At 50.8% G+C, this 16,823-nt stretch overlaps 8 protein-coding genes across 8 annotated transcripts; 4 read left to right on the top strand and 4 right to left on the bottom strand.

Moving 5' to 3' along the window:
- Nucleotides 1-82: 82 nt before the first annotated feature.
- On the bottom strand, nt 83-668 carry HO133_005862 (uncharacterized protein; the record flags this gene model as incomplete). Its single annotated transcript, XM_037296767.1, has 2 exons — nt 83-376; nt 510-668. The coding sequence occupies 2 exons, from the start codon at nt 666-668 to the stop codon at nt 83-85; spliced, it is 453 nt and encodes a 150-aa protein (XP_037147948.1).
- Nucleotides 669-1,096: 428 nt separating this feature from the next.
- On the top strand, nt 1,097-3,269 carry HO133_005861 (uncharacterized protein; the record flags this gene model as incomplete). Its single annotated transcript, XM_037296766.1, has 4 exons — nt 1,097-1,165; nt 1,237-1,686; nt 1,739-2,421; nt 2,474-3,269. 4 exons carry the CDS (start codon nt 1,097-1,099, stop codon nt 3,267-3,269), a joined length of 1,998 nt encoding a protein of 665 aa, XP_037147947.1.
- Nucleotides 3,270-4,426: 1,157 nt separating this feature from the next.
- On the bottom strand, nt 4,427-6,019 carry HO133_005860 (uncharacterized protein; the record flags this gene model as incomplete). Its single annotated transcript, XM_037296765.1, has 1 exon — nt 4,427-6,019. The coding sequence occupies one exon, from the start codon at nt 6,017-6,019 to the stop codon at nt 4,427-4,429; it is 1,593 nt and encodes a 530-aa protein (XP_037147946.1).
- Nucleotides 6,020-6,377: 358 nt separating this feature from the next.
- On the bottom strand, nt 6,378-7,801 carry HO133_005859 (uncharacterized protein; the record flags this gene model as incomplete). Its single annotated transcript, XM_037296764.1, has 2 exons — nt 6,378-6,737; nt 6,764-7,801. The coding sequence occupies 2 exons, from the start codon at nt 7,799-7,801 to the stop codon at nt 6,378-6,380; spliced, it is 1,398 nt and encodes a 465-aa protein (XP_037147945.1).
- Nucleotides 7,802-8,971: 1,170 nt separating this feature from the next.
- HO133_005858 (uncharacterized protein) lies at nt 8,972-10,366 on the top strand (the record flags this gene model as incomplete). Its single annotated transcript, XM_037296763.1, has 4 exons — nt 8,972-9,710; nt 9,801-9,854; nt 9,915-9,924; nt 10,264-10,366. 4 exons carry the CDS (start codon nt 8,972-8,974, stop codon nt 10,364-10,366), a joined length of 906 nt encoding a protein of 301 aa, XP_037147944.1.
- Nucleotides 10,367-11,084: 718 nt separating this feature from the next.
- Nucleotides 11,085-11,940, top strand: HO133_005857 (uncharacterized protein; the record flags this gene model as incomplete). Its single annotated transcript, XM_037296762.1, has 3 exons — nt 11,085-11,176; nt 11,206-11,511; nt 11,715-11,940. 3 exons carry the CDS (start codon nt 11,085-11,087, stop codon nt 11,938-11,940), a joined length of 624 nt encoding a protein of 207 aa, XP_037147943.1.
- Nucleotides 11,941-12,904: 964 nt separating this feature from the next.
- Nucleotides 12,905-14,021, top strand: HO133_005856 (uncharacterized protein; the record flags this gene model as incomplete). The annotated part of the gene is made up of 2 exons (XM_037296761.1): nt 12,905-13,790; nt 13,861-14,021. 2 exons carry the CDS (start codon nt 12,905-12,907, stop codon nt 14,019-14,021), a joined length of 1,047 nt encoding a protein of 348 aa, XP_037147942.1.
- A 538-nt stretch (nt 14,022-14,559) lies between these two features.
- Nucleotides 14,560-15,270, bottom strand: HO133_005855 (uncharacterized protein; the record flags this gene model as incomplete). Its single annotated transcript, XM_037296760.1, has 2 exons — nt 14,560-14,980; nt 15,041-15,270. The coding sequence occupies 2 exons, from the start codon at nt 15,268-15,270 to the stop codon at nt 14,560-14,562; spliced, it is 651 nt and encodes a 216-aa protein (XP_037147941.1).
- Between the last annotated feature and the right edge of the window lie 1,553 nt (nt 15,271-16,823).

Here is a 16,823-nt window from a genome sequence, read left to right as displayed (position 1 = left end):
CACAAACTCCCCTTCGGCCAATTGCTCCTTTCATCGCATCAAAGAAGCCAACCCCTAAGACCTCAGCCGTAACTAGCCCAGCTCATTTATCATCCAACGGCAATCCCGTCTTCGGACTAATCTTCAGCACCCTCGCCACCTTATTGAGCAGCGCCTGGTTCTTAATCGCATCTCCCGACTCGAGCGTCTGGATATCCTTCGCCGGCGCGTTCACCTTCTGAGCCAGCTGCGCCTGCGTCATCTTGTAGGGTCCCTCTTTCGAGCGGCGGTTGCGAATGTTCTGGCCGATTTCCGCGGGCACTTTGTTCGGGGCGATGATGTCGTCGGCGCGGTCGACTTTGGTCAGACGCTGGCCTTCGGAGCCGGATTTGTTGGCCTAGAATGGAACGTCTTAGCGAAATAGAGGAAGGTGATGACTGGCACCATTCCATGTAGAAGTGACCACACACGCAAGGTGTTTCTGGGAGGCCTGAAGGTAGAGGCTGAGGGGTGTTGCGGGCAAGACTTACGGGGTTGCCTGTGGCAAATTTCTTTTCGGTGCCGATGACAGCTCCGCTACGCTGAGCTTGGTTGATTGCTCCCTTTCCTCGCACAACGGTTTCACGCTGAGAGGAGCCTCCGCCGGTCTTGCTTCCGATCTTGGTAACGGTGTCCCAATCGTCTGACATGGTGATGGTGTGGTGGGTGTTTGGTAGTGAAGGTAGCTCGGTGATGTCGGTTGGGGGTTTGGTATCGTGTGCTTGATAAGGGCGTGTAAATAGATGTGATGTGTGTGAAAGATGTTTGTGTAAAGGTGTTTGTCAAACTGGAAGAGAGGGTGGAGCTGAGGATGCAAGTGAAACAAGATGTCTTGGCAACGAGTCACCGCTGCGGTTACGCTAAGATAAGCGACTTCCCGATTCTTCGATCAAGGGATCATGACAGCCAAACAAAGAAATGGCGAACGAGCTGAATCTACTCCCTTGGCCAGGAAATGAGAGACCGCCTACTCACTATGCATAATCACGACAGAATAAAGCGGTGACTACTCGGGATTTCATGGATCTATTTGTCGCGGCCTTTGTCTTTGCAGCTGTGTGGTACATGAGATGTAGATATGACCGGCCAGGCGCAGCAACCGATCTCAAGTCGTTCATTCTACTTTGGATTGGGATACCTAGACCAGGTCCACTGCACTCTTCTCCCAGTTGGCGCTGGCGCTCTCACTTCCTTTTGAAAGGATACTGCTGTCTCCAGTGTGCTTGTTTTGTGGGCCTCGGCTTCTTAAACGTCTACTTGTTGCCCCACGTGTACAAGAAACATCAAGAGAACAAGATTGAGATTGAAGAGCTTGAGGCCAAGGTGAAAAGGCTTCAGTGGGATTTCGACCATGGCCGGTACAGCAGCCAATACGACTACAACGATGAATCGAGTCCTTTGAAGCCAATCTTATTTCCCTGTCGAACGTCTCACACACGTTTCTTCCCCCAGAAGCACAACTTTTCCTACTCATACCTTTATGTGGGTATCCCAGTTGGCTGGCGAGGCTGGGTCTCGTCTTTCTTGACTGCAGATCTCAGAACTTTGCCATGGAGGGGCCGGAAACCCAAAAACGGCTGGTTCAACGTTGATTCTGCCGATTTTCTCGCTCGAGGGGATAGCATGCACGGTTTACGGGGCAAGCTTGATACATACCTTGAATCTCAAGTAAGCGCGGGCTGCATGAGTCCCATGCATACACGCTTATGATTTTGAACAGAATGAGAAGGTTGAGGACTACCCCATTGCTTATCTTGTGACTGCGCCTCGATTTCTGGGGTACTCCTTCAACCCTGTGTCATTCTGGTACCTGTACAACAGGACAAAGAAGCTGAAAGCCATGATACTCGAAGTAAATAATACATTCGACGAGAGACGTATGTACTTCTTAAAAGATACGGAGCCTGACAATGGAGCTTCTGTGGATGAGAATGAAAACCTCGCAGCCGGAAAAGTGGATCAGAAGGGTAGCCAGGGCCAGAGTACACCCGATCAGAAGGTACTCGGACGGTTCGCGAAATCATGGCCGAAGGACTTCCACGTGTCTCCATTCAACTCTCGGAAGGGCGCCTACTCGCTTTCGGCTAATGACCCCTTCTTTCCTAACTTAAGTAGCAGGGCTGGTGCAGCCCTCGTCAACAATACCATCACCCTTAGCTCTTCTAAACAGCATCCAAAGCTCATTGCTCGCGTTTTTTCTTCCTCTGATAGCATAGACCCCTACAAACTCAAAGGATGGAGTATCTTTAAATTTATTGCAGCTTGGTGGTGGGTAGGTCTGGTCACGTTCCCACGGATAGCACGAGAAGCAGGGAAGCTCTTCTTTCGAAGAAAGCTACACGTTTGGTACAGGCCCGAGGTACTCAAAGACAGCATCGGGAGGAATGAGACGCAGGACGAAACGTACAGTTATGTGGGGACCTATAATTTGTCACAACTGCTGATGGTGTCTTAGAGCTATCGCCACAATTTTCCGACACTACCTCAAAACCCTTGTCGAAAGTTCAGAACTTCCGTTCGCTCTGCGATTCCTATCGGGCATCGCGACCATGTCTGCCGAGGAATCCTTCAAGCCGCACGCCCTGTGTGACAAGCCAAACATGCAGCAAAGCCCTGTAAATTTCAAGATCACTTCACCTCTCTTCTACGCCCAAATCAGCCGCTGCACATCCGTTTCCGAGTATATCAAGATCGCTCTCTCAAAGCCAGATCCTGGAGCAGCTACTTTCCATACATCTCACCCTGACCTCCTCACAAAACTTTTCGAAGAACCCCCTACTGTATTCAACCTTTTCAACATGCGGCCGTGGTGGAAAGCTGCTTCGGCAGATAAATATGCGGTGCTTCTGGATGTGTTCTCTCTCGCACCCACCTCGCTACTAAATCTCCTCCGTTGGGTACCTATTTACCTTTTTCGGCGCCTTCCGTCTCCATCTCACCACTATGCGCTTTCGGATCTTGATGCCTGCGCCGTGCATCTGCCCGGTACCGACGCGCCAAAGGTGCTCGCATACAGGAAAGCTGTCCTCAAGATGCTGTTGAGCGATTATGTTGCTTTTGGTATGCCAGCTGTGATCGATGCCGCGCTTTGGATCGTCAAGATCTGGCTCTGCTGGCTCTGCGTACAGTCTTTCGACAATTTGGTCGGGCTTTGCGACGGGCATAGGCAATTGACCGTGAACGAGGTTGGGAAGGTGGTGCTGGGGTGTCTGGGCGTGCATTTATGGTGGGGTCTCGGAGAAGTGCTCTAGACCTTTGAACGATGGGCTGAAGACAATGTAAGATACGAAAGCAAAAATGACATACATAATTTTTCACAATAATAATCATAAATAGATAAGTCTTACAATTCGCGTTGGCGCTTCAAGACAGAAGAACATCATCCAAACATTGCAAACCCCTTCCACCATCTGGAAGATTCAACCCCATCAAACATCCCCAAACTTCCACATCACCACCCATCGCCATAACGCCCCATCCCATCCCATCCCACCCATCACCACCACCACCTCTTCATCCGCACCCCGGCAGCCCACTCACAGCCGCCATCTTCGGACCATTACCGCAAACACACGCACTGAACCGAAAACCGGCATGCGTCTCTCCCGTCCGGTGCCCGCACGGTCGAACCCGTCGCCGGCGCCGCGGACTGGAACGGTACTTCCGACCCCGGAACCTTTGCCCGCCGGTGGTTCAAGCTTGCGGGTCGTGTGGGGAGGCGAGGCCGGAGGTGGGGACGCGGCTGTTGGACCGCGGGCGTAGGCGGAGGTGGGTGGGTAGGATTCGTTTGGGAGGGGGGCTGGGGGAGGGAAGGGGGAAGAGGGGGTGAGTGCTTTGCGGGGTAGAGATATCGACAGGATGCACGGCTTACCCTTCCTTCCGACCAGCCGGTTGCGGTGGTGTAGGAGCAGGGTACGAAGGCACGGCCGATTGCGTCGGGTCTGTTGGGCGTGGATCGGGGATGTGTAGTCAGTCGGGTCCCAAGGATGGGGCTTACAGATCGAGATCCCGAGGGTGGTTTCGTTGTAGGGATTCCATACACGGATGGCGAGCAGATGCGTCCTTTTCGAGCAGTGTTATGGTGAGTGATTATGCGGAGCTTCGATCGCAGCGATGACCATTGATCAGTGGGATTGAGATGACGTTTCGTGGACATCGACGAGGGCAAGCGGTGTGGGATCTTTCTGTGATTCAGGAGGCGAGGACGTGCACGAGCGGCAACGCCTACAATTGAAGGGGATAGCGTTGAATTCAGAGGCGGAAGTGATTGTCATTCGTCTATGAATAATGCTGCAATAAATGTGCCACGATTGATGGCGCCAGAGACTCGATACCCAAGCATACTGGCCAGCTCCAGCAAGTGGTGCAGTACTACGACACTGGCATTTCTCTCCTATCCAAAGAGAACTTACAGCTTCTCAAGGAGGCTTTCAATCTTCCTCCCTATTTCGTCCTTTCTCAACCCCCCTCCTTTGATTGTCACACCAAGCATCCTTCCCACGTCCTTCAACGCCACCCACTCCGGAGCCACCTCCGCTAACACTCTTACACACCTGATTATGTCCTCCTTGCCGATCGGATTTCGCAATGACATTTGCAGATGCTGTACCAGCGTTGGTATCGTGAAAGAAACAGGGAATGCCATCGACCTAACCCCGACTGCGGCTGCATCATCATTGGCGTGTTTCTTTGAGGAAAAGGAGAGACTTTCTAGCACAGGCATGATTTCGTGCAGGCGTTGGAGTGCAGATTTTCGAGCCAAAGCCTCTGCAGAGGGAGGTAGAGGGAGGGTAGACTGGTGGAGTTGCTTGGCTTTGAGTCGCGAGAAAAGGTCTGTGGATCGAGCAGAAGTTTGCTTTGTTTTTGGCTGATAAGGAGTCGTGGAATTTGCAGACGTAATAGATAGCGGGTTTTGCTGGGCTTTGATGGCGCCAGCTTTGAGGTCTTCAAGGCGCCGTTGTCCTTTGGAGAGGAGAGGGGTGATCTTCGAGAGAGAAGTGCATGGAATGATCGGTAACAAGGCGAGTGATGCAAGGAAACTTGAAGGAGAAGGGTCAGCCGGGTTATCAGTCTTGTAGCACCTCCAACGCTGCTCAAGATCGCGTAAAAAGACTCTATTTAGGACTTCTTCGTTGACCGGTCGCCTTGTAGTCGTCCCTGAGTTCGGATGGTCTTGGATCTCGACACAAATATTGCCATGACCGTAGTCTGACAGATAAAATGGCCCTGCTCTTTTGGGCCCATCGGCCCCTTCAGGCTCCCCTATGGCCAGTATCCTCCTCACATCTTGCGGAGATACTCTTCTCTTCCTCCACGCTCTTTCAATCCCAGGTGCAAGATTGCGTAGATCCGCAGGGGTCATGGATCCATTGTGCGCATAGTGGAGAGATAGGGCGGTGAGGAACGAGGAGTGCAGGTTGACGAGGTCATGCAACTCATCTGGCAGTTGGTGCGAAGCGTGATGTTCAAGTGATTCGCTCTCTGCAGAAGCTGGAGATGAAGGTGGTGTCTCATGGTATGTTGTGCGTGATGAAGAGCTTGGATTCGAGGGCGAAGACGAAGCAAGAGCAAGGGATTCGACACACGAGCGAGCGCCTTTTGTTGGGGTTTCTACGTGAATTGATGGTAAAAGCGCCTTCTTTCGAGGATCACTTGTCTGAGTTGAGGTTGACGTTGGTGGATCAGCCGATCTTTCCACCTCTCTGCTGCTGCTGCCATCTATGGGTGGTGCCTGCTCGCTCAGGCTCGACGCTTTCTCGCCTTCCTCCTTGTGCGCAGGACTCCATATGGATCCCAGCTTCCGCTTCTTGCTATTTTGGCCGCTGAGAGCGTCCTTGCTATGTTTTGCAGTGCTGTCCTTGCTCAAGTGGCCTTGCCCAGGATCTTGTACTTGCGACTTGGAGATCTTGCCAAAAGCCTGGATTCCTCGCTGAGCGGCAGGAGCAGTCAATGAACGTGTCGTAGTTGCCAAGGTCTTTCTTCTTTTCGCCGCCGGAGGCATTGCGATTTCCTTTACAGGCTGGTGACTTATTCTGTTTTATTGGAAGGTGCTATCGAACTCGCGGGATGCTCGCGTTTGGCCGACGCGTTTGGATCGACGCGATTTAAAGGCTGCGCTTTACCCGATTTGGACATGCTACCAGCTCCGCAAATTTGGTTAGGGGTCTCTGGACTGCTGGATGACCACAATACACAATAGCGTGCGGATTTCTTGTAACCAAGCGCTAGCTTGATAGATTGATTTGTACTGGGCCTTTGACTCCTCCTTTGAGGATCTTGTAAACACGGTACCGCTTGAATTTTGCCATCGACGACTATCTTCATAGATACAAGCACGAAACCCATTCAACCTCACACTGTCAGCCCAAAGACTTTGGGGCAGCTTTCAGTATTTTCGGCAATGCCAGAGTATACTTCTGTGTGGAGGGGACTTGTGGATTTTGATATCGTCGAGGCCATTGTATGTGGCTCTCATCTCCCGGAGCCCACCAGCCGGTCCCGCCTTTCCCCCAGATCCGCGATCTCTCCTTCCAAGAGACCTTCTGCCTGTCCATCTCGGCTTGCTGTTCAAGACATCCTGAATATCCGGGTAAGCGCTCTGCGGCCAGCGCCTGGACGGGAAGCGCGAAGAATTCCCACTCAAGAAGTCTTGTGAGATCCCACATAACGTAGCCTCGCTGACGAAACCGGCGATGATCCTCTAAGAAATAGAAGCGGTCCTTGGAACATTCAGCATGAGCCCAACGCCATGCTTCGGTGGGACCGCTATCATTGTCGTCATCAAAAGGAGGGCTGACCAAGGTTCTTTTTCTTCGTCGCTGTCTTCCTCAAGCGGAACACCATCGTGTTGGAGCAAGCGGGGTGGGATCATGGCGTCGGAAAGGAAAGATTCCCCGGACACCTGATCCGACTTTAAGAGTCTGTGTCGATCATCATAGGTACTAGCGGTGCTAAGCTGGAAGATGAAGTCCAGGCCTACTAAAAGGTAACGCTCCTTGTACCAGATTTCACTGCTACCAAACGTATCGACCCAAGGTATGGAAAGTTCGCCCCAGTCAACGTCGTGCTCAGCAACGTCATTGAAGGGAACTGTGATCTCTTCGACAAGGTAGTCGTAGATGCAGCCCAATTGTTCGTTCTCCCACGGTGAAAACAAATCAAAGAAAATTTCTCGTTGTTCTGACGCTCCAAAGGGTCTGGGCTGAATCAGACAGTTCCGTACACCTCGTACCATACGATGATAGCTTGGCTTTCGGAAAAGATTGCAATAAAGCTCGAATCGGTAGAGGGTGCGCTTAATACGGAGTATCTCTGTAAATGATGGTGCAGCATTTGAACCTCGAGTGGAGGGATTTTTGGAGAGCGCGGAAGATGCGAACTCGGTGGCAAAGAACTCCACGCAGCTGTGGAATTTGCTCATACGAAGGGCTTCAGAGAGATTCCATTTTTGAGCCTTGTGGGGGACGGAGTTGCCGAAGTACTCGTCTAGGAAATCCTGAACGGCTTGCTTAGTCCACACCGGTATTCTGGAGGCATTGTAAGCTGCAAAAGCACCATGCATCAAATCCGTGGGTATTTCGTTCTGCAATACTTGACTGAGTATGAGAGTTTGGGCGTCTAGGAAGGTATAGTAGAATGAGGAGGACACCAAGGCAAGTGACTTCGTGCTAGTCACATCTGGAAGATTTGCGAAGACGGCGCACTTTAGCTCGGGCGTGAGAGAGGTTAGCCGAAGCTGAGCTGTATCGCTTGCTGTATGAGGTCTAGCATTCGGTTCTTCCATCTTCAAAGTTGATATGGCTTTGTTGTGAGAGCTTATTGATTTACTCGGCTGGTGGATGAAGGAATGGAAGAGTCACTTGAATGTTGATCTGCGCTAATCCCGAAGAGACTATAGGTAGCTTGTCGGAAAATAAGGCAAAGCAGGCTTTGCTGCAGGTGCTCCTCCTCTCAATCTGCATTAGTAGGTTTGCAGTTCCCAATTACCTCGGTGCAGGCAGGCTGATCCCTATTTACCCGGGCAAAGGTAATCTGTTCATGCAACAACAGACAGTGAGGTCCTCCAAGTTGCTGAGACTATGTCAGATGCTCTGTGCAAGATGCCAGAAGGAGACGGTATTGTGCTACAAAATTGTGGACAATAGTCCTATTGAGCGGTGTGGCTGGACTACAACGGCATCATGGTCTGCCTACCGTTCGTGTGTCGCACGCAGCGAAGACATCATCACGACACGTTCATTTGGGTTAGAGCTGGATGTTGCAGTGGCTCGCGGGATATATCCCCAGGACTTCACTAATTTCATTTAGATTTGAGCCTGGTCTCACGTCAGCTCGTGGGATGCATCCCAAAGACCATGACACCTCCCTTTAGATCTGAACCGGGACTTGCATTCGGTTGTGTGATAGTTTTTCAAACTGAGGCTACTTTCATTCTCTCATTTGAGATCAAGCTTCACGTTGCTTTGGATGAGCGGTTTCACCCATTGAATCCTGACATTTTCATCAAGACTAGAGCTTGACACTGCGTTGGATCATAGCATGAATCCTCTAATCACGACTATTCTGTTGGGACTAGCCGTTTGCATATATCTGAATGATAACAAATGACAACCAGGTGCAACTACTTCGACACTTTGGTAGGGTGTCGATCTGTGGTTTGAAATCCTTTGATGCAAGCTGCCTTCCATCCACTTATGTCATAAGAGTACCCAAACCTGTCCTCACGATTGAGAGAGGAAATGGTCCACATGTTTAACCTCGCCTATCACTGCATTGCGGCCAAAATTCCCTTCCCGCCCATATTCCAAGAGCGCATCTCGCAAGAATCACTCCCAGCAAAGCGCGTCGCTTGCAGGAAGTCTGCGCAAGTGCACCGCAATCGCCAGATCATTGAAAGATCTCCTTCCCCTGAGGTCCTCGTGGGAGAAGGAACTCTCAGCTGATCATTTTTAACATGCACATACGCCAGGTTTTCCCCAACGCAATAACAACCATTTTCCGGCTCACGCTATGCGTCGCCATTGCCCGCTGCCAAACAGCAGGGAACGAAATAGGAGACTATGCGGAAAGCGACACCTACCTAATCGTCTACTGCAACGCCAACACCACCGGCTCCCATGCCGCCTACCTGCAAAACCTGATCCCTTACATGCAATCGAACCTGCAGGCCGTCCTGAGGGACCTAGACCGTGGGACGGCATCACCAGCCTACCGCGCGTTCTTCAAAACGACCAAGAACCTCGACGCCGTCCGCCAAGTCTTCACGGACATCATCAACGGCCCTGACGTCCTCACCGTCGGTGCGCTAAACGTCACGCGTTGGTCGCCTCCGACGTTGGTCTGTGCGGACGCTGATGAACCTCTCTTACAACATCTGCGGGACAACTGCAACACCCCTACCCGCCCTCCCATGAACACGATGCAGCCCGCCAAAATCGTCTCCATCTGTCCCATCTTCTGGACCCTACCCCGCGTCGCGCGCAAAGCGGCGTGTCCGTGGGTCGTGGGCGGGAGGCTTTTGACCGAGCCGTGGAATCTGAGGACGACGCAGTACGCGGTGCTTGTGCATGAGTTGGTGCATGTGTACAACCGGTTCGACGATCGCGACGAGGTGTACGATTTGGGAGATGTGGTCGGGTTGAACGCGACGGGGAGTTTGGGAAATGCGCAGAATTTTGCGAGTTATGCTGCTGGTGAGTGGTGATTTGATGGTTTTGTCGTCTGCGATATGGGATTGTGTGGACGATGATGAGTGAGGAGCTGATGATGATGTGCGGCGATAGCTGTTCAAGCGGGATGTACGGAGTTTCCTGCTCCATTGGATTCAGGAGGTGCTGGTACGTTTGCGCCAGCGGTCTTACTTTTCTTTCGATGATTTTCTTACTGACACCTGCAAGACGATGATGGGTGCCGCGGGAGATGCTTGGGTGCGCTTAACGACACGCTCGACGCTGCTAGAGTGTCATCCAACAGCACTGCAGCTAGTGGAGGACTGCTGTATACAGATTGACTGAGGCCTCTCTTAATTTCAACCAGTAAAGTAAAAGTCACGATTGGATCCAGGTAAGCTTGGCCCGGTTCCGCCTAATGTATGCTGCTGCAGAAGGTGCAGTGGCCGGCATAAACGCCACTGGAAGCATCGTCTATACAATCGGCCAATCCCGTTCGTTCACGTAAATTTGCGGGTACCAATCAGTGTGAGCTGACTTTGCATACTGGCTGAAACTTGATTTTGCTGCGACATAGACCCCATTTCCTGAGCGCGGTTATCGAAGTCGTGAAGTACGTTGCCATGGAATCTGGCCTGTTCCTGCTGTGGCTAGCCAGAGCCAGATCTCTATCCGATTGATTATGGCTTGCATGCTGCAGGTAGTCCGGTAAGTAGCATGAACCCCGCAGGTGATAAATGTCGCTGATGGATCACCATCACTTGTATCTACTGCTTGTCCGGTCTCGGCTTGAATCCGCCTTACCAGTGCTCTTGTTTCGTCCTTCCCGAGCTTCCCCCTCTCCTTTCAATGCTGTCAATTCCTTCAAGCAATCGCCAACACCTATAGCAGCACGTAGACTGATATACAACGATTACGCCCTCTATTCCGACGCTGTTGATTGGTCGCTTGCCTGCCTTTACATGTGTCATTTCCTCTAGCAATGCGAAAAATTTCGATTACCTTCTCGTAATCATGGCAAAATCTTCATTGAACGTGCTCACAATCGGGGTTTTGATACTGGCACTTTTGACGGTCGCCCATGCCATCCGATCCTACCGCCGCTTGTCTCACATCCCTGGAACCCCCTTGCAGCCATTTCCCGTCTATGGCTCCTGAAGAGTCTCTGGGGCAACCGTACCCATCTAACCTCTTCGAAGTGAACCTCAAATATGGCCCTCTCGTTCGCATTGGGCCCAACCGCCTCTTAATTTCCGACTCGGAACTTTTCCATCGCATGAGTGCTCCCCGATCACCTTATCGTCGAGGCCCATGGAATTCGACGACGCGCCTCACGCCAGGGGTAGATAATGTGCTTAGCGAGCGACAAGAGGGAAGGCATATGAGTTGAGGTAGAAGATGGTGGCTGGCTATGCGGGAAAGGAGAATCTGCGGTTGGAAAGTGAGATCGACGAGCGTATACATGATCTGATCAGCTTAATCGAGCGCAAGTATGTCTGCACTGATAGGAGCCGGGTAGGCGAATGGACATGGCACAGAAAGCACAATTCTTTACTTTGGATGTGATCTCTGGTTGGGCTTTCGATCAAGCTTTTGGGGATTTGATCGTTGACGAAGATGTATTTGAGTACATTAAGACGGTTGATAAGGCAATGCATGTGCTGTTGTCGATGAGTGAGCTACCGGACGTCTATTCTTTTCCCGAGAAAAGTTCATTGATGAAATTGGTGGCGCCGTCGGCTACGGATAGGATTGGGTTTGGTAAACTCATTGCGATCGCGAAAGAGAAGGTTGCAGAGAGATTTGGAGATAATAGGAAGGTAAAGTAGGATATGCTGGGGTCCGTTTTGAGGCATGGATTGAGCCGGGAAGAGGCGGAGTCTGAGGCCGCGTTGCAAATGTATGTTTCCACCGCTGCTGGGGTATCTGCTCACATCCGGGCTGATATGGGCGGGAAAGACTTGCAGGGCCCGATACCACAGCTACGGCTATCAGAGCTACTTTTCTCTTCTTAATTACAACGCCCAGGGTGCTATGGCGCTTGAAGGCGGAAATTGACGAGGCTGTGGATAATGGCAGCATTTCGAGTCCGACTCAAGATTCCGAAGCGAGACCGTTGCTGTATCTGCAGGCTTGCATGAAAGAAGGCCTGAGACTGTGGCCGCCAGTCACCGGGCTGTTTCCCAAGGTGGTTCCGCCTGAAGGTGAAACGTCCAATGGCGTATTTCTCCCTGGTGGCATTGAGATCGGGTAAAGTCCCCATTGTGAGTTCTCAACAGGATTGCCTGGCTGACCGTAACCTGTAGACACTCTCCTTGGGCCATCCATCGCAGCACTATTGTCTTCGGTCCAGACGCGAATGTCTTCCTTCCCGAACGCTGGCTCGAAGTCCCAGAGCCTCAATTGCAGGAAATGGAACGGAACAATGAGCTGGTCTTCGGGCACGGGCGCTTCAGATGTCTGGGGAAGACTGTTGCGTTTATGGAGTTAAACAAGATTTTCGTAGAGGTATATTGGCTTCCATTCTGTGTGCGGGAAAAGCTGTGATGATCGCGATGGCTGATAGATTCTGTGCGATGCCTGTAGCTGCTAAGTAGGTATGACGTTTCCCTCATCGACCCCTCGAATCCATGGAACTCGGTGAATGCGGGGACCTTTGCGCAAAAGGACATGTGGGTGCGAATTACACGGAGGGATGGATGTATGGACTGAGATGTACTTGACCACTAGGGATTATAGCCTCCCTTTTGATTTTCCATAAGGTAGCTCTCTGTTGTAGAAGTATGTTGGCAAAGGTGCAAAGACAGTGCTCCGTTATGCTTCGTATGGTGGATGGAAGTCAATAGTATGATACCTTGGCGCTGATCTAGAATAAATTACAAACTAGCGCGGTTACGGTCCCCAGCTCGACTTCACTAAAAGATAAGATGCTTGTAACTACAAGTAAGGCATCAACTTCAGGCACATGTGATGGTCATTGCTCTTCAGCAACTTCTTTCAGACTTCCATAGAACCCACGATGTTTGGTCATTTCGAGGTGACGTCATAAGAAACCGTATTCTAGGCAGCGGAGCTACTGCGAGTAGAATCCTTCGAACTACTCCTCAATCCTCGAATCGCTCTCCTACCATTACCAAATTTCACATTCCATTTCCGAAATTCCACTGAATCAAAAGCGCTCTACGTCCGTATACGCTTGAAACATTCAGGTGACCACCATGCCACCAGTTGACACGAGCAATGTCAACCCCATCATGCCACCAATCGATACATGCAATGCCAATCCCAGGACGGCGTCAATTGACACAAGCTTTGCCAATCTCACCGTGGCGCCAATGGACACAAGTGATGCCAATCCACAAGGAAAGTCCCCTCTTTTCGCTCGGATTCCGGCAGAAATCCGCAATCACATCTTCGACCTTGCCCTGACTGCCTACTCCGGCAAGCAAGAGCCCTTTGAAAAAGACAGCTACTATTACAGGCCTGGATTTCGCTATGCCGATCAGATACTCGACACAGCCCTCCTGCGCACATGTCGACGCATCTACCAAGAAGCGTGCCTCGTCCCATTCCAAAATTACGAGTGTGTTGAATGGCACTATCGTGGACCTCCCGCGAAGATAGCTAGGAACTTTGCTCGAGGTAACTACAGTTGTCCATGGTTGACCTCGCTGCACTTGTTCACCCAACAGTTCTGGCTCGAAGACTCTTCTTGGCCCTCTAAGGCACGAAATGTCGCTTTCCGATACAAGAACCTTCGCCATCTAAGAATTACTATCAGACACAGTGACTGGTGGTGGTGGGAGAGATCTGCACCACTCCTACTCGATGCAAAACAGAAGGGAACCAAGGGAACTGCGTCAGCTACAAGGCATAGTACCGCCGCTGATGGGTTTCATGTCAACTCATGGGGACACCAGTTCTCGGTCTTCAAGGGGCTGAAGACATTCGAGCTGGAGCTTGAGACTGTCGAGGGCAAACGAAAGGAGCTCGACGAGATTGCCATTCGGGCAGCGGACTGGCGCTTTCCACTTGGGGATGGTAATGTTTTGGTCTTGAACCCAGCAAGAACTAAGATGACTGGCTGGCGTGGGGTGAAGCTTCGTAAGTGTACCCCATCCGCTATACTGACCACGCGCGAAAACATCTGCTAGAGTACTGACGAAGCCGACAGTTAGGGGAGTGCATGTACCTAGCGACCCCAAAGAAGCTAGGGAGAGGCTCGTAAAGGACGGTGTAGACTTTAGAGTCTGGGATGGCGAGCCGGAGGTTTCCGAAGATGATTGCTTGACGTACTATGTGGTGTTGTTGATTTATGAGGCTAAGCAAGGATAGAATTCTACCTGGAATTCCGGAAAAGATGTGCTCCTACATTAATGAACATGATGACATGCAGACCGATGACCTATTTGACTAGCAGATTACAACATATGTGACCCACGACTCCATTGCCTTCTTGGTGCTTCGAGCTGACCGATTGAATGAACAGTAGGCTTGATCCACCATCTCAATCAATCGCGTGTTTCACTGCTTAGACAATAGGCTTGATCCACCATCTCAATCAATCGCGTGTTTCACTGCTTAGACAAACAGCTTGTGTATTATTGTAAACTTTAAATCTGCAAATGAGTTACATTACGATCGGTTCTTTCTGTGGCCCATACCGTACCGTTTACATCTTCTATGAGAGTAAAACAGGCCCTGATCACGTCTTGTTCGATTGAAGCAACCAAACGCCCACCAACGCCCACCAACGCCGAGAATCCAACTGAAATACCGACAGAAGTTCTCTTCTGCACATTGAGTCTACTGCACACGGAATGAAAGTTCTTGGCTTGCTGCGTGAGGTCAGCACTAGCTCGAACGACTTATTTCACAGAGCCTGTATCGCCTCCCGTACGTTCCGAACTTCCATTTCGAGGTGTTCATACTGCTTGACGCGTTGGAACACCTGCCTTTGGAGATGATTCGCCCGCCTACATGCTTCGTCAGCTCGCCTCTTCCGGACATTGAGTCTACTGCACACGGAATGGAAGTTTTCGGCTTGCTGCGTGAGGTCAGCGCTCGCTCTCAACTGGACCCAGCGTATGTAAACCATCTCCAGTCCTTGACGCCGTTTGATTGCCTCGATGTTGCGGTCGAGGGTATTAAGGAATGTCTGGTTGGTGTGGACCACATGAGCTTCAGGGCCCAAAGCCTCGGTGTAGTGCTCTTGGAGATTGTCCAAGGAGATGAGCTCCGATTCATGATGCTGACTAACAGCGCGGGCATGGTCCGAGAGTGCGGTAACGTACCTGAAATGGCCGAGGCATGCATTAGCATGTCTGATGCGAAACTCGCCCCCACGGATGTACCTATGTGCGTAAGTTCCGTAGCGTGCGCGTTGCTGGTGGCTCGCAGCTACCGCATCGTCTGCTGCTTCGCCAGTCGCTATCAAAGCCATCCGGAGAAGATTCCAAGTCTGTCCGAGAGTGTACCATCTCTGGACAGTGACACGACGCTCGATGGCATCGTGCTTGATGTCTTTGACTTGGTCCTGTACCCGAGCCAAAAGGTCGAGACCCTGGGCATATGGGGAGGGCATGGTAATGTTGGTTTCGCGAATGGACAGCCAGCAGTCTTTGAATGGTTCGGGGTAGCCCTCGATCTGTACAATTGTACGGAGAGATAACGAACAATCCCTGAAGATCGATTTGGATTATAAAAAGTTGACGGAAAATCCGTGACAAAGAAAAGCGTCACACAAAGGAGCATCATGGAGGGTGATGAAGCACACAATGAGGTTGAGCTCGTTCATCCACAATGACTTTGAGTATCACGCAGGAAACACCCGTTGTGAAAAGAGAAGCGCAACGCGAACAAAGGAAATCCCAAAGCCGTGCAGAGTCAGATTTTCGGTGAAGGTCTCATCGTCCATAACCTTGAAGTTGCCAGGTACTAACGCAAGATAGGTACGAGTAAATTCCATGGGGGTTATAACGATGGCGGAATGATTGCGTCGTCCTCTCTTTTCCTTGAGATGATGCAGGAATGCAGGAGCGCCGGCTTCGAGGGGCAAGAACTATGATTACTTGGGAGGTAATGCCAAGATTCTTGCCCCGTGACCTTTTTCAATCGCCGTTAGTACTTGACCGAAGCTCTTTCCCTTCCCGTACTGACAAGACCATTCGCCAGTCTCGCTTCTCTCCACCCTTGACTCTCTGCATGTTCAAGGTCCAACAGGTCAATTAGCTATTTGAAACAGCACAAATCAATTGTTGGTGACGGGATTAAAGTCTACACAATGAAAAGATAGTTACCATTTACCACCTATTCAGCTCATCGTGCTGCGCTAGGTGCTAACGCTGTCTTTCTTATGACGAAATGTATCTGCATATTCTGCTCGTACGTTGTGGACCTTGTGGACATTGTGCCGTCGACTACATCATTGACCCTCACCTCCAGAAATAATCTTGGTATGCGCTTCATCAATCGAGTTATACCAATATTACAATTATCATCGTCACGCTCCAGGATAATAGACAGAGTACACAATACCGCCTAATATCGTCTCTCTCCACCCCACCAGCGACTTGAGGTTCGCACCCGTCAATTATTGAATAGTATGAACCTTGGACTCCAACAAGGCAAGACTCGGATCCTTGCATACCACTTTGAGGATTTTTGCTCTTAGGATTTTTAGGACAAAGCAAGGAAGCACAAGGACTTATCGTTGTTGTCTGTACTATCTACTTTACCTGAATTGCTCCTCTCCGGACACAGCCCTCAAGCTCTTGTTTCAAAGCTCTGGCGTCCACGGTGCCACAAGTTACCTCCGGAACAACGGCTTTGTTTCTCTCTACTCACCACAAATCGGAACCCCCAATTCCCCACAGATTCAATATGCTTCTTATCATTCCCTGAATCCATATATTAGGATCGTGAAGGTCTTGCCAAGTCACTCAAATGAAATGGTACCACACTTGATAAGGCTTTACATATTTTGTAGCATTTCTGCCCTTGATGGAAGCCGAGAATGCCACGTGCGTCTTGAGGCAGACCCAGCCCGATTCCCAACTCATCGAAGTACCCGCCACTTGCACCTCAATTGCATCCTAACCCGTTCGAAATTTGATTGATACGAGTATGCTTGCTCTA

The sequence above is a fragment of the Letharia lupina genome (assembly GCF_014066315.1).
Source record: "Letharia lupina isolate WasteWater1 chromosome Unknown contig_22, whole genome shotgun sequence".
Lineage (NCBI taxonomy): Eukaryota > Fungi > Ascomycota > Lecanoromycetes > Lecanorales > Parmeliaceae > Letharia > Letharia lupina.
This window is presented reverse-complemented; position numbering and strand designations above follow the sequence as displayed.